Source organism: Erinaceus europaeus, chromosome 18, assembly GCF_950295315.1.
Source record: "Erinaceus europaeus chromosome 18, mEriEur2.1, whole genome shotgun sequence".
NCBI classification, from domain to species: Eukaryota; Metazoa; Chordata; class Mammalia; order Eulipotyphla; family Erinaceidae; genus Erinaceus; species Erinaceus europaeus.
The window spans coordinates 75,784,531-75,799,158 of record NC_080179.1 but is presented as its reverse complement, the minus strand read 5'-3'; the positions used below and the strand labels follow the sequence as shown (position 1 = coordinate 75,799,158).

Genomic DNA, 14,628 nt, shown 5'->3' with positions numbered 1-14,628 from the left:
CAACCCTGCCTTTCAAGAATTACTGAAAGGAGTCCTACATGCAAAGGTATCAGTAGACTGGAATGAATAGAACAGAAAGCTAAAGAAGAAAACAAATACACAGGGAAAGGGAGGGGCAAAACGGACAGAGCAGTATGACCAATGTTGGTGAGCCAAGGCCAACCATCAAAAGACCTAGAAACTAACTAGCCCATAAACTCTAAAATTCTAATCTCCTTTCACTCTCTTAACAAAAGAAAACAAGCAAAAACTGAAAAACTTCTACATAACAAAAGAAACTACAATTAAAATAAGAAATCATCATAGCTTAGGAGATGGCACAGAGCACAAAGTGTTGGACCATCAAGCATTAGGTCCTTAGTTCAATCCCTGACACTACATGGGCCAGGGTGATACTCTGGTTCTCTCCCTCTTTCTTTCTCATTAATAAATGTGTAAGAGCAAATGCTACGTTGTGCAAGGACCCACCCAGGTCCAAGTTACAGGTTCCCACCTGTAGGGGAAGCTCTAGGAGTGGTGAAACAAGTCTGCAGATGTCTCTCTTTCTCCCTCTCCAGCTCCTGCTCTCCTCTCAATATCTCTCTGTCTTATCAACTTAAAGAAAAAAAAAAAAAAAAAGGAAAACACAGTTACCAGGAGCAGTGTATTTGTTGTGCAAGCACTGTGCCCCAGAAGTAATCCTGGTGGCAATTAAAGAGAGTAAGAAAGAGAAAAAAAGTGGGAGGAAGTGAGGTAGGGGGAGAGGGAGCGGGAGCAGAGAGGGAAGGAGGCGGGAGAGAGGCAAGAGATAATGCTAGAACAAAGGTGCTACTGAATGAGAAAAAAACATGTGCACATCTATCTGAGAAAGGGCTGATAATGAACTCACAAAACTAAAAAAAAAAAAAAAAGTTCCATCACAAAAGAGGGAGATGAACCAACATTTCATGAAAGACAGGTATCTAACAAGCACATGAAAAAAAAATGCACATTATCACAGAAATATAAATCAAGAGCACAATAAAATGATCACCCCATACCTGTGACAATAGCTTGCCTCAAAAAGACACAAGCCTAAGGCTAACAGTATATGGATGGAATTGCTGGTGGGAATGTAAATTGGCCCAGTCCCTATGGAGAGCAGGGTGAGATTTCTGAAAATGCTCAAAGTGAATCTACTGTACGATCCAGCCGTTCCAATCTTAGAATACAGAGACAATAATCTGAGAAGCTACATGCACTCTTGTGTCCATTCTATTTATAATAACCAAGACATGGAAACAGCCCATATATGTCCAATGCAGGCAATATGATATATGTGTGTGTACAAATCTATAAGAGAGGTAGAGTGAAATAATGCTCAGCTGTAAGAAAAGGTGAAATTCCACCTTTAGTTTTAGCTACAACATGGACGGAAGAGGAGGGGCTTGTGCTAGTAAGCAAAATCAGTCAAAATGAGAAAGATAATCACATAATCGCCTCAGTCCTGTTGGACATAAAGAAACAAAGCATGGCAAAGTCATACCAAAACAAACCCTCAGATTATGACTCAGAACCAAGATCACCAAAGGGGAGGTCCTTCAGGATAGGGAACAGAAGCTATGAAGACAGGATGTGGCATGGAAAAGGTGTCAAGACTGTCTAGAGTACAGGGATGCGGCATGGTACGGTTACATAGATTTGGAAAAGGTGTTAAGCTGAATCCTGGAAAGATATAAAGGCTTTTGAATCAATGTTGCCACAATAAAAATAATGACTAATAAATGACTAATGAAAAAAATTCTTGCCTAGACCTTATGGAAATGCCAATATGATCTCTCAGATCTCTCTGCTAAATAGCTAGACAAACCATTGTCTACTATAGATAATGAAGTTTTAGGAATCTGTGGTTTTAAATTAAATCTTGAAGTAAGTTTTACCTTCATGTGATTTTTCAAAGGATCCAAAAGATTGAAATGAATGTTACATTTTGGACAGGCTCTTGGAAAAGGTGTTCCATTTTTGGATTGATTTGATGAAGTATTTGCACCTAAAATCAATTCAAAAGATATTGCTGTTAACCTTATACAACCACTAAAGCAACTTCTAAAACTATGAGTGTCCCTTCGATAATGTCTTTATACACCACATTTCATACCTACCTTGTGATGGCATGACCAGCGGGGGGGTCATAGGAGGACACTGAACTGTAGGAAATATAGGTAAGGCATTTGTGCCAGCATCACCTTCACTAGGTTTAGGCTTTTTGGAACTAACAATGTTAACTTCTGAAGCAGAAGGACGTTTTGACAGAAATGGATTTTCACTCACACCTATAATAAATAGTAAAGGAACACTTTAAAATATTTTGGAAAACGGTCTACAATTATAATCAAGCTGGAATTAGATTAAAGGTAATCTAACTGAACTATATCATACAAATGACAATTTATAATCACTGGTGTGATTGAAACCAGGGGAGGTAAAGAAGTTGTACAGACATCTTGTGGGTGATATATATATATATATATATATATTTGCATATTCAAATAATACATACTCAAATAATTAGTAAGATAACCTTTCTATTAAAGGAAATGCTCACTCTGGCATCAAATAAAACTGTGTATATACTAAAATATCCCTAGCCTAAACAAACAAAAACCTTTAAACAGAAAGAACTCCAAATTAAGTTTCTACAGATGGGTCACCTTTAGATGAATACATACATTTAAATATTACTTAGGGACCAGGGAGGTGGCGCAGCAATAGAGACCCCACTTCACAAGCATACAGCTTTGAGTTCAGTAACTAACACCACATGGCAACAGCAAAGAGAATTCTATGTGTGCAATGGTGGAATGGTGTTCTGCTTTCTATTTCTGCATTTCTCTCTCACAAAATAAAAAGAAAAAACAAACAAAAAAAAAATTTCAGCAGGGAGGTTTCTCCATAATAAAGTACATACCTAAAACTGGGTTCAACCTCTAACACTGTAAGAGAAATTACTTATCTCAGGAACCTAAAAGAGACTCTAGAGAAACTATTTAATATTTAACAGTTCCAAATATCTAGTGAAGTTACTTCTTTTTTAATTCCCCATCTAGTCTAGTAGGAGGCAGTCTGTTCAGGGCCAGGGGGACTTCACTCAGTAGCGTGCGGTTTTGTCATGTGCAAGACCAGGCCAAGCCTGGCCTCCAGTGTGCTAAAGGAAGCTTCAGTGCTTCTTTCTCTCTGCCTATCTCTGGAAAAAAAAAAGTGGTCTACTCACAACTTTAGCTTTAGGCTGTATTAGTTCTCACCCAATCCAAACCCTCTCCCCCTCCCAGACACAAGGTAAAGACAACAAATGCTGAATGATAATCTTTCACTCATATGAAAGGGCTCCAATGAACTGAACTAGAACAATGGTTATCTCCCCTCCCCCCCCAGAGATAGAGAAGTGGGGGGGGGGTCAGAGCACCAAAGCTTCCTCCGATGCTATGGGGGCCAGGCTCAAACCTGAGTCTCAAACTTGGCAAAGCAGCAAACTATCTAAGTGAGCTATTATGTTGGCCCAGAACAGTGGCTCTCAAATCAAATTCCTAAGAGCCTAATGAATGTCTCACAGGAAACATATTGGGTATGTCTGGTACCAAAATTCTCCTTTCATATGTTATTTATCCTGACAGTAACTTTTAAGTTTGCAAACCATCACCTTAAAGTTAAAAGATTTTAGTCATATTCAGAATATTACCAAATGAAATTAGAATATTTAGGATGAAACCAGGCCAGACAAATTTTTTTCCCTGTGAATAACGTATTTTCAGAAAACAGACTTGTATTTAGTAATGAGGATAGCTATTCTAAAGCTGTACATCGTATTTTAATACACCCAACTGCACTATGCATGCTGCTTCTACTTTCACTTATGGTGCGGTTGGGTGTATTAAAATATATTTAAAAACAATCCAGGTTTTTAGTTCAGATCAGAAAAGTTCAAATCCAGGCTCTATCAGTGGCCAGATATTTATTCTGGCTTACTTAATTAACATCTTGGAATCTAACTTCCTTCTTTTATAAAATAAAAGTCATAAAAGTTATTTTACAGAATTGTTATAAGAATCTAGTAAGACACTGCATTAACACTGAAGGCACAGAATCTATTACATAGAAGGTATTCAATAATAAATGAGAATTAGCATTATTAAAAATTATTTTATATCTGAGCTGCTGAAAGCCTCCAAACAATATCTGGCACACAGAAAACATTAAATAATGAACTATTACTACTAACTTACTTTTCTGGGAAAAGGCTTATTTTAATAGGTGTACTGTTAGCTTTTAAAAAGGGAAAACATGCCAGAAAAATAAGATACTACATTGTTCTATTATTTCATCCTTTGAAATACATTTAAATGAATTAGTTTTCCCATCTTCAAAGTATATAATCATCAACAGTTTCACTATATGTACTTGAGTTTGTGTATTCACATGTATGAAAGTTTAAAAAAAACTAACAGGGAGGGAGTCGGGTGGTAGCGCAGTGGGTTAAGCGCAAGGACTGGCTCAAGGATCCAAGTTCCAGGCCCTGGCTCCCCACCTGCAGGGGAGTCGCTTCACAGGCAGTGAAGCAGGTCTGCAGGTGTCTGTCTTTCTCTCCCCCCCTCTGTCTTCCCCTCCTCTCTCCATTTCACTCTGTCCAATCCAACAATGACAACATCTACAACAAGAATGATTAATACAATAAAAAAAAAAAAAAGTCAACAAAACGGAATAAGTATTTTATTGAAAATTTTTAACATAAGAAACAAATCACCACAGGACAGCAGAATAGCTCACTTGGTCAGTGTGCTGCTTTGCCGTGTGTACAGCCCAGGTTCAAGCCCAACCCCCACCAGTGAAGGTAGCTTTGGATCCTGGTTCCTGTTTCTCTTCATCTCAAAAGGTCAGTCTAGAGCGTTTAAGTCCGGGAGATGGGAGGGGGAGGAGAAGGAGAACAAGACTTCTCTGTATTTGTTTTAAGTTCTTTAACTACTCATCTTTGTTGTGTTTGGCTTACATTGTTCCTTACCTTCTACAACACTCTCAGTAAGAATTTCACTCGCATCCAAGATCAAGCTCACTTTCAATCTGCTCCAGTATTTGTGATCACAATGTCAGTCACCATGCTACTAGACATGCAGAAATCATTCCCAATCATAAACCCGCAGCTAAAACCATCCTCAGTGGGGAAAAACTGAAAGCTTCCCCCCTAAATCAAGGACCAGACAAGGATGTCCACTATCACCATTGCAATCAGGCAAGAAAGTGACATAAAAGATATACAGATTAGAAAGAAAGAAAGAAATGAAGCTATCATTACTGGCTGAGGATATGATAGTGTACATACAGAACCCCAAAGACTCCAGTTAAAAAAAAATGGAAACAATAAATTCAGTAGAGTAACAGGATACAAAATTAACACTAACAAGAATGTGGCATTTCTATGTAGAAATGATGAATTAGAGGAAAAGGAATTAAAGAACTTAATTCCCATTTACAGTCAAACCTAAAAAAATAGCAGGGCCAAGTGGTGGCACACCTAGTTGAGTGCACATATTACAACACTCATGGCCCCGGTTTGAGCCCCCGGTCCCCACCTGCGGGGGTCTCTCTCTATTATCTCCTTCACTCTCGATTTTTGGCTGTCTCTATCCAATAAATTAATAAAGATAATAAAAAACATTTTTAAAAAGGAAAAAAACTTAAAAGAAATAGCTGAGTGAACCTCATAAAAGAGGTGAAGGACTGTTACAAGGAAAACTACAGAACACTGATAAAAGAAACAGAGAAGGATACAGGAATGGAAGAACATTCCTTGTTCCTGGACTGGAAGACTTAACATCATTAAAATGGCTATTCTACTAAAAGCAATCTATACTTTCAATGCAATCTCTATCAAGAACCCAAAAGCATTTTTCAAGGAAATCAAACAACTTGCTAAAAAATTATGTTAAGACCAAAACAAACAATAACATAAACACAAATAGCCAAAGAACTTTTGAGGGAAAAAAAAATAGAGACACCAATAAATAATGTCAGTTTATAGTATAAAGCAATAGTAATTCAAACAGCATGATACTGGAATAAAAATGGACACTGGGATCATTGAAACAGAACTGAAAGCCCAGAAATAATCCTACACACATATAATTACCTAATATATGACAAAGGGGCCAGAACCATTCAATAGGGAAAGAGGGCCTCTTTAGTAAGCAGTGCTGAAACAACTGGACAGCCACATGTACAAAAATAAAACGTTCTCATCATCTAACACCAGGCACCAAAATCAGATCAAAATGGATCAAAGATCTAGACATTAGACCAGGAACTCTAAAATTTATAGAAGAAAATATTGGTAAAACATTACAGGATCTTAGGTTTGAGGACACAGTATTATGGTTACACAAAAAGACTCTGACACCATTCTCTCAGACAATATTCTCATCCAACCTCAGGCTAGCGACCAAACTCAAGCAAAACTACTATAGTTACGTGACCCCAGGAACAAGCCTAAAATGGTTCTCCTAGCTTTTTTCTACCCTAAAATCCCTAATCTCATCTGCTCTGATCCTACTTTTTGTTTCCTGTTCATTAACCATCTTGTCTCAATTTAGGTCCTGCCACCTTCCAGACACCAAGCTACAGATGCTACCGTGATTCCACCCCGACTTCTCTGGGCAGACGACCTCACCAATGTGTCCTGGACCCTCGTATCTTCAGAGCTCTGGTCCACTAGGGAGAGATGGGGACAGGCTGGGGGTGTGGATCTACCTGTCAACGCCCGTGCTCAGCGGAGAAGCAGCTACAGAAGCCAGAACGCCCACCTTCTGCTCCCCATAAACAACCTTGATCCAGACTTCCAGCGGGGGAGAAGTGACAGGATGAGGATAAGAGGACTCTGCACTCCAGCCCCATCAGCTCCCAGAGAGAGAGGGAAAAGGAGAGGGACATATGGAGGGAGTAATGTTGTCATGGTGGCTTGGAGGGGAAGAGAGGGCTGAATCAGGAGAAAACTCATCCACATGATTACTGACTTCAGTTTATTTCACAAAGCAACAGTAGATACAGTGTGGTATTGGAACAAAAGTGAACATACGGACCAACGGAACAGGACAGAGCCCAGAACTAAACCCACACATGTACAGGCATAAATATATATGGTAAAGAGGCCAACAGTGTCCAATGGGGGAAAAAAAGTCTACTTAACATGTGTTGTTGGGTGAATTGGACAACCACATGCAGAAAAATGAAACTAGACCACCACCTAACAACATGCACTAAAATTAACTCAAAATGGGTCAAAGATATGGATATCAGGCCTGAAACTTCAAAATACGTAGAAGAATACATTGGAGAAACATGGCAGGACTTTATCATCAAAGATGTATATGGAGACTCCACCCCATGGGCAAGGGAAACAAAACCGAAAACGAATAAATGAGACTGTATCAGATGAAAAAGCTTCTACACATCCATAAAAGAAAATTCCATACGGACAAACAGAAAACCTGGATCCTTTTGTAGCTCATCAGTGTAATGAGTGGGTTTTCACCTGACTGTGCGAGGTGCGCCGCCTATAAACCTTGTCACAACACTGGCACAGTGCCCGCCTGAAGTGAAAAAAGAAACCCAGCAAATGGGCAAAGATATTTTGCACACTAAACTTCAGACAAGTGGTTAATATGAAACTTTTATACAGAACTCACACAGTTCAACAGAGAGAAAAAGAACAACTCAATCAAAAAGTAGGCAGAGGATATGAACAGATGGTTCTCTAAGAGATACACGTGGCCCACAGACATATGTGGAAATGCTCTAGTTCACACATCATCAAAGAAACGCAAATTAAAACCACACTGAGATTCCACCTCACACCTGTGAGAATGGGCTCCACCAATAAAACAGAAATGCTGGAGAGGACGAAGAGAGAGAGGAACTACACCACATTGCTGGTGGGGATATAAACTGGCACAACCACTCTGAAGAACAGTGTGGAGACTCCTTCAACAAACACAAATGGAAATGCCATATGACCCAGCAGTTCCACTCCTAGGCGTAGACCTGAAAGAAATAATAACACCGATTCAAAGGGATAGATGCACCTACATGCTTATAGCAGCTTTGCACACAATAGCAAAAACCTGGAAACAACCAAAATGCCCTTTGACAGATGACTGGATAAAAAAGGGGACACATACCTAACAGAGTATTCTGCTGCAACAGAAAAAGATGATATTGTGTCCTTTGAGACGATGTGGATGGAATTTGAGAAGCAAGTAAGAAAGTGAAGGACAACTACAGAATGGTTTCACTCACATGTGGAATATAGACAACTGAATATATGAATGTGAAAAAAAAAAGTCTACCTATTTCCAAGACTGTAGGAGAACTATAGTGGTTATAGCTGGGGCTGGGGACAGACTTGGTGACAGGAGTGCTGGGGAAAAAAGGAAGGAAAGAAGGAAGGAAGGAAGGAAGGAAGGAAGGAAGGAAGGAAAGAGGAGATATGCTCTGCAACACTTATTATAAGAGAAATGCAGTAGAGACAGCTCTGGTGGTGGGAAAGCTATGGAGTTATACCCCTGTTATCTCATCATTTTGTAAATCAATATTATGTCACTAATAAAATTTTCAAAAGAAATGCAAATAAAAACTACACTGAGATTCCACCTCACACCAGTGAGAATGGCCTACATCAACAAAACAGGAGACAATAGGTATGGTCGGTGTCGTGGAGAAAAAGGGACTCTTCTATACCGCTGGTGGGAAGCACACTGCTGCAGCGACTTTAGGAGGCGACATGGAGCCTTCAAACAAGTAGAGATGCAATCACCATATGACTCAGGAGTGCCATTCTTAGACGGCCACTCAGAGGACAAACACTACCCAAAAGGACGCTTGCAGCTCTATATTCACATTACAGCAATATAGCAGCACTATTAACAGTGGCCAGAGCGGAAACAGCCCACAAGCCTATGGTGAGACTCTGATGACGGACTAAGGGCGCTGAGGGACATATATTCTACTGCATATTACTCGGACGTCAGAAAGGATGATATTGTGCCCTTTGGGAGATGGAGATGGATGGAAATGGGTATGCTTAATGAAATAAGCAAAAAGAGGAAGGACAAGTACCAGATGGCTTCACTCAGATGTGGAGTCTAGAACGGATACGCTGAAACTAAAAAAAAAAAGCAAGCAAACTGTTTTTGAGACTTGTGGGAGGATGGGAGCGCAGAGCTTGTAGTGTAGAACTATACTCCGTGATCCTACAATCTTGTAACCAATTTTTTTTAATAAAAAGGAAAAAAGAGACAATTTTAGGTACTAATCACTATTAAAATTTTGTGAGAGGGCTTAGCGTATTTTCTCCATTTTTTTTTTAGTAAGTAATCCAAAACTTTCCCAAACACTTACTTATCTCTAGTCAAATATTTGAGATATATCAAAGTTGCTAATATATAAAACATAAATGCCTTGATTACAGGGGATTTTCAAAAGTCTTTCGTAGCACACTGGTTTAATTTAAGTTAATGAATAATTCTGTTATAGTATGTAATAAAAGGACTTCAAAACATTTCCATAACAGGGAGATTCCTTTATTCCATCAAAAGGCATTTACTGAATACATAACATATACAGACTTACTGCAGCCACTTTATAATAGCACGCTATAATCACATTTAAGTAGCAAGTTTACATCATTTACTAAATAAGATAAATAAAACAGACCTGCAAGAAAGAATTTAATTACATTAGCAAGAGAAAAAAAATCAACTGTAAGATTTTTCACTTTGATGGTCACAGAAACTACTTCCTTTAGGACTATTTTAGGGTATCAAATGACTCCTCTAACTTACAGAAATTATTTTAAAAATTTCATCCATGCCAAATAAGAACAAGCTCAAAATTGGCTGGCTACCTACTTGACAGGGAAACATATGCATTATTAAATAAGATTTTCCTTAAAACCACCCAAGAAAGGCACCCAAGAATGAGTTGTGTCATCACACCTCACACTGCATGAAAACTGTAGCAGGAAGGCACAGACTGCAAAACAGAAAGTCGGTTTCACAGGCATATTCACCAAGCTTCTATTGACAATGTTCTGAAAAAGTGCAGAGACCAACCTGTTATAGAAAGAGTTGTTCCCCCTTGGTAATGAGATAATCCTGTATCTTGGGTCAAGTCAAACAGTAACTCTGAAGAATTACTAGATACAACTCGTGATGAGTTCATTACAAAGCCCTGTTAAAATATTTCAAAGGAAGAGCATTATATTTTAACATAGTTATAATTATTTTCTTTTATTAACTTCTACAAAGGTGAACTTAACAGCCATTATCATAAACATCTAAGTCCAAAATACAAAGACAGTTATTAATATCTACCAAAAGTATTATACAACTGAAAGCAAGTTAGTAGAGCTGGCTTATTCAGCTAGTTACTGAAAATCAAAATCTACTTCAACAACTTTTATTTATTTATTTATTTATTTTGGGGGGGTCATCACTAGCTTCACCACTTCAAGTCTCCTTTTTCAGACAGAAAGTGACAGGGAGAAGGGTAAAAATACTACAGCACCCAAACTTCTGCCTGTGTGATAATAGCAGCTTGAATCTGGCCGGTGTGCATGGCAAAGCAGGCACACTGCCCAGGTAAACTGTCTTGCTGGCCTTACTTTAGCATTTTAAGGATTCAAAATAAACAAATCCATTTAAAATTAGCAGGATTAATACACTTTAGGGTCTACAAAAATCTAGCATTCTCACAATCTTATAAACCATTATTAAATCACTAATGAAATACACCCTGGTTTTTTTTTCCCCTTTTATTTAATATTCCCACTATGTGAAAGAACTTTGCAATATTTGGGGGTAAAACAAGAAAAAAATCCTACTGATATTAACAAATGTAACAACTTCTACACCTATTGGACCACTAAACACATAAAAATCAGGGCAGGCAAACGAGGACTCTCCCTGCAGCACTGTGCACCAATGTTATGAAGAACTAAATCACACAGTGTACATTTTAGAATCATCTTTATTAGAAACATTTGAAAACAAGAAAAAATAAGAAAAGAAGGGGAAAAAATGATTGGCTTCACTTTTCCTACAGCAAGCCATGCAGGGCCAAAAATGTTCCAGCTAGCAAAGCTATCATTCAACCATTTAGCAGGTTTTTGAGAAATAATCAATCACAGTAATAAGTAACTTGCCCCAGTGGAATATTCAGTGAACCGAATCTAAATCTATACACACAACATGGTTGTAACTGACTGTATTCTGTACCCTATATGTAGAGAGGGAATCAAAATGCATTTTGCATTTCTGCCTTTTTCTAAACTCCCTGGAATATGTAGCATTAAAAAAAACAAAACATAAAGGTTTCTTTGATGCTTATTGATTGAGGGGTAACTAAAATTTAAGAACACTGGTTTATTATTACTTTGCCTGTTTACATGAGTAAGATGAGAAATTATAGATAGAGGTATTAAAGTAAGCCAAACCAATTTCCAGTAGCAGGCAGGTATCAGCATTTGAGCCTAAATAGTTAGTATAAAGATCAGTCATGCAAGCCAGCAAAATAGCTTACTTGCTATAGTGTGCTGCTTGCTATGTGTATAGTTGAGGTCTAAGCCTGGCCCCACTGCACTGAAAGCTTTGGTGCTATGATCTCTCTCTCAAAAATAAATAAATAAATAAATAAATAAATAAATAAATAAATAAATACCAGTAATAGCATGTGACTTATTGTAATCAAGCACTATCTTACTTCTTGGTATATATTTTCTCCCAGTATTTGTTTTCATATGGAAAAATATTCATTTGGATTATTCAAAACATTAATTTTATTGCAAATATATAAGGAATACTGCTTACAATTTCATTTATGTATTTTGGATAGAAACAGAAAATTAGCGGGGAGGAAATTAAGAATGAGAGAGACAGAGAGACACCTGTAGCACTGTTCCACGACTTGTAAAGCTTCCCCCAGCAGGTGAGGACTGGGGACTTGAACCTGGGTTCTTGCACAGTATAATGCACATGCTCAACCAGGTTTGCCACCACTCAGACCCTACTGCTTATACTTTCATACAAAACAACTCTGTTTAGTTTGGCAGTATAAATTCAGAGCAGGCACATGAAGGAAGGAAGGAAGGAAGGGAGGGAGGAAGGAGAAGAAAGGATGGAAGGAGGAGGGAGGGAAGAAGAAGGGTGGAAGGAGGGAGGAAAAGATAAATTAAACAACCTGGTTAAAATTATTCTCCTTGGGAGTCGGGCGGTAGCGCGGCGGGTTGAGCGCAGGTGGTGCAAAGCACAAGGACCTGAGTAAGGAACCTGGTTTTGAGCCTCCAGCTCCCCACCTGCAGGGGAGTCGCTTCACAGGTGGTGAAGCAGGTCTGCAGGTGTCTGTCTTTCTCTCCCCTTCTCTGTCTTTCCCTCCTCTCTCCATTTCTCTCTGTCCTATCCAACAATGACAACAATAGTAACTACAACAATAAAAACAAGGGCAACAAAAGGGAGAATAAGTAAAATTTTTAAAAAAGGTTAAAAATTATTCTCCAACAGAAAACTTTAAATATTTTACAAAACAGCTTTAAAAGATATCAAATACAACAGCAAGGAAGATTGGACACTAAACTGGGATTCAGGCGCTCTGTAGATGTGTTTGATTGGAACTTATTTATAGCACACTGACTCTGGTTGGTAACACTTCATCCCTACCTTCCTGAAAAGAACTCTACAGACAATGTTGTGTTCTAGAAATACTCCATGGTAAAGAAAAAGAGAATTATCGATTCACTCAGAATATAAGTCATTAAGGAACTGATATATTTGTCTATCAGTTGAAAATTAGAAACAATTGGTGGAAATTTGGAAACTAAGATTTTGAGCAAGTGGTCTAGGTAAAATCTTTTACTTTAGAATTGAAGAGGTTTTGTCAATGAACAAGGCAGAAATCAGGGCTCAGATCACATTACCTCAAAATGGTGAAACCAGAGACAGGGGTTCAGGAGAAAAAAAGAAAGCATCTGCCTACAAGTATTCTTACTTTTCATGATATCCAATGGGAGCTGAGTTCATTTAGCAATAGATTTAAAAGGCTACATGCTTTTTCATTTTCATGTAAAATAAAATTAAACTTAATAAAATCTTTTATATGATACCATCTAGACTACTAATTTTATTGCTAATTAGTATCAATAGTTTATAATCTGATGTGATAGACACACGAGAAACATATTTCCACTAAAAATCTGGGTTGAGCCGCTTTTCGTTGTTTTATCATCAGAGCTTCCTGCCTGCATGATTCCATGGCTTCCAACAGACTCCCCCCCCCCCCCCTTTTTTCCCAGATAGTGGGTGAGAGGCAGAGGGAGAGAAAGAGAGACACCATGGCACCACTATACCACTCAGAAAGGTTCCTCTTCACAATGCCAATGTGGTAATCTGGGGATTAAATTCAGGTGTTCAGGCATTTGGTGAATTATCTCCTAGTCCTCAATTTTGGTTCTGAACTCAAAAATTTACAAGAAAATGAGTCAGTACTTTGAGAACTAGTTTCTGTATTGTCAAAATAACAAAGACTGCAAGGAGTATGTACTATTTCTCTAAAATCAATCAGTATCCACCAGATTATAAGTATGAGAAAACAACTGAGTCATTTGAGTAATTTTTACATTTTTGTATTCTTCACCAGCTGCCAAGTTGCAGACGCTCCATGACACCAACCAACTCCATGACTGAAAGAGGAGCATAATCACTATGCAAATGACTTTTAAGCCTGAGGCTCTGGGCTCCCAGGTTCAAACCCCAGCACCACCATAAACCACAGTTGAAGAATGCTATTAAAACAAACAAACCCCTTTACATTACATTTTATTGAGGACTCAAATGAGTTTTGACCTATACAGATTCTGTGACTGTATCTAAGGATATTTAAAAATGTTAGAAATTAAGAGTAATTTAAAATATTTATTAACTTATTTTTAAATAAAAAATCACACGCTCACATAAGTAACATCTTGATAACAAGTTAGTGGAGGAAGTGGCACTGTTTCACATTTTTGCATATTATTTAGTGCCTATCTTAAAGACTGCTGTAATCTCACATCTGCTTCTACTTTCTCTCGTTCCTTTTTTTTTTTTTTTTTTTTTGCCACCAGGGTTATGGCTGGGACTCAGTGTCTGCACTATGAATCCACGGCTCCTCGTGGCTATTTTTTTTCCCCTTTTGTTGCCCTTTTTGTTTGTTGTTGTTATTGCTCTTATTGTTGTTGGACAGGACAGAGAGAAATGGAGAGAGGAGGGGAAGACAGAGAGGGAGAGAAAGACAGACACCTGCAGACCTGCTTCACCGCCTGTGAAGTGACTCTCTGCAGGCGGGGAGCCGGGGCTCGAACCACCTTACTCTAGTTCCTGTGCTTCGTGCCATGTGCAATTAACCCAATGTGCCACCATCCAGCCCCCTGCTTCCACCTTCAATCTGTTAGGACATGCTTGTTGCTGTAGTTGAAAAATAGAAAGGAAACATAGCTTCATAAAGATACATAAATAAGTGGTTCAGGAGATGGCACAGTGGCTAAACATCAGACTCTCAAGCATGAGGTCCAGAGTTCAATCCCCAGCAGCACATGTC

The 14,628-nt window shown here is 38.4% G+C and overlaps 1 protein-coding gene and 1 non-coding gene across 2 annotated transcripts in view; one reads left to right on the top strand and one right to left on the bottom strand.

The window, feature by feature from the left end:
- ZNF280D (zinc finger protein 280D) overlaps positions 1-14,628 on the bottom strand; it is a 107,953-nt gene that overhangs the window by 51,355 nt on the left and 41,970 nt on the right. The window contains 3 exon segments of the mRNA XM_060178188.1: positions 1,899-2,008; positions 2,121-2,291; positions 10,113-10,230. Of these exon segments, the coding sequence (XP_060034171.1) occupies positions 1,899-2,008; positions 2,121-2,291; positions 10,113-10,230 (399 nt within the window).
- On the top strand, positions 7,495-7,598 carry LOC132534546 (small nucleolar RNA U13). The gene has a single exon (XR_009546242.1). It is a non-coding gene; the product is annotated as a small nucleolar RNA U13 (small nucleolar RNA).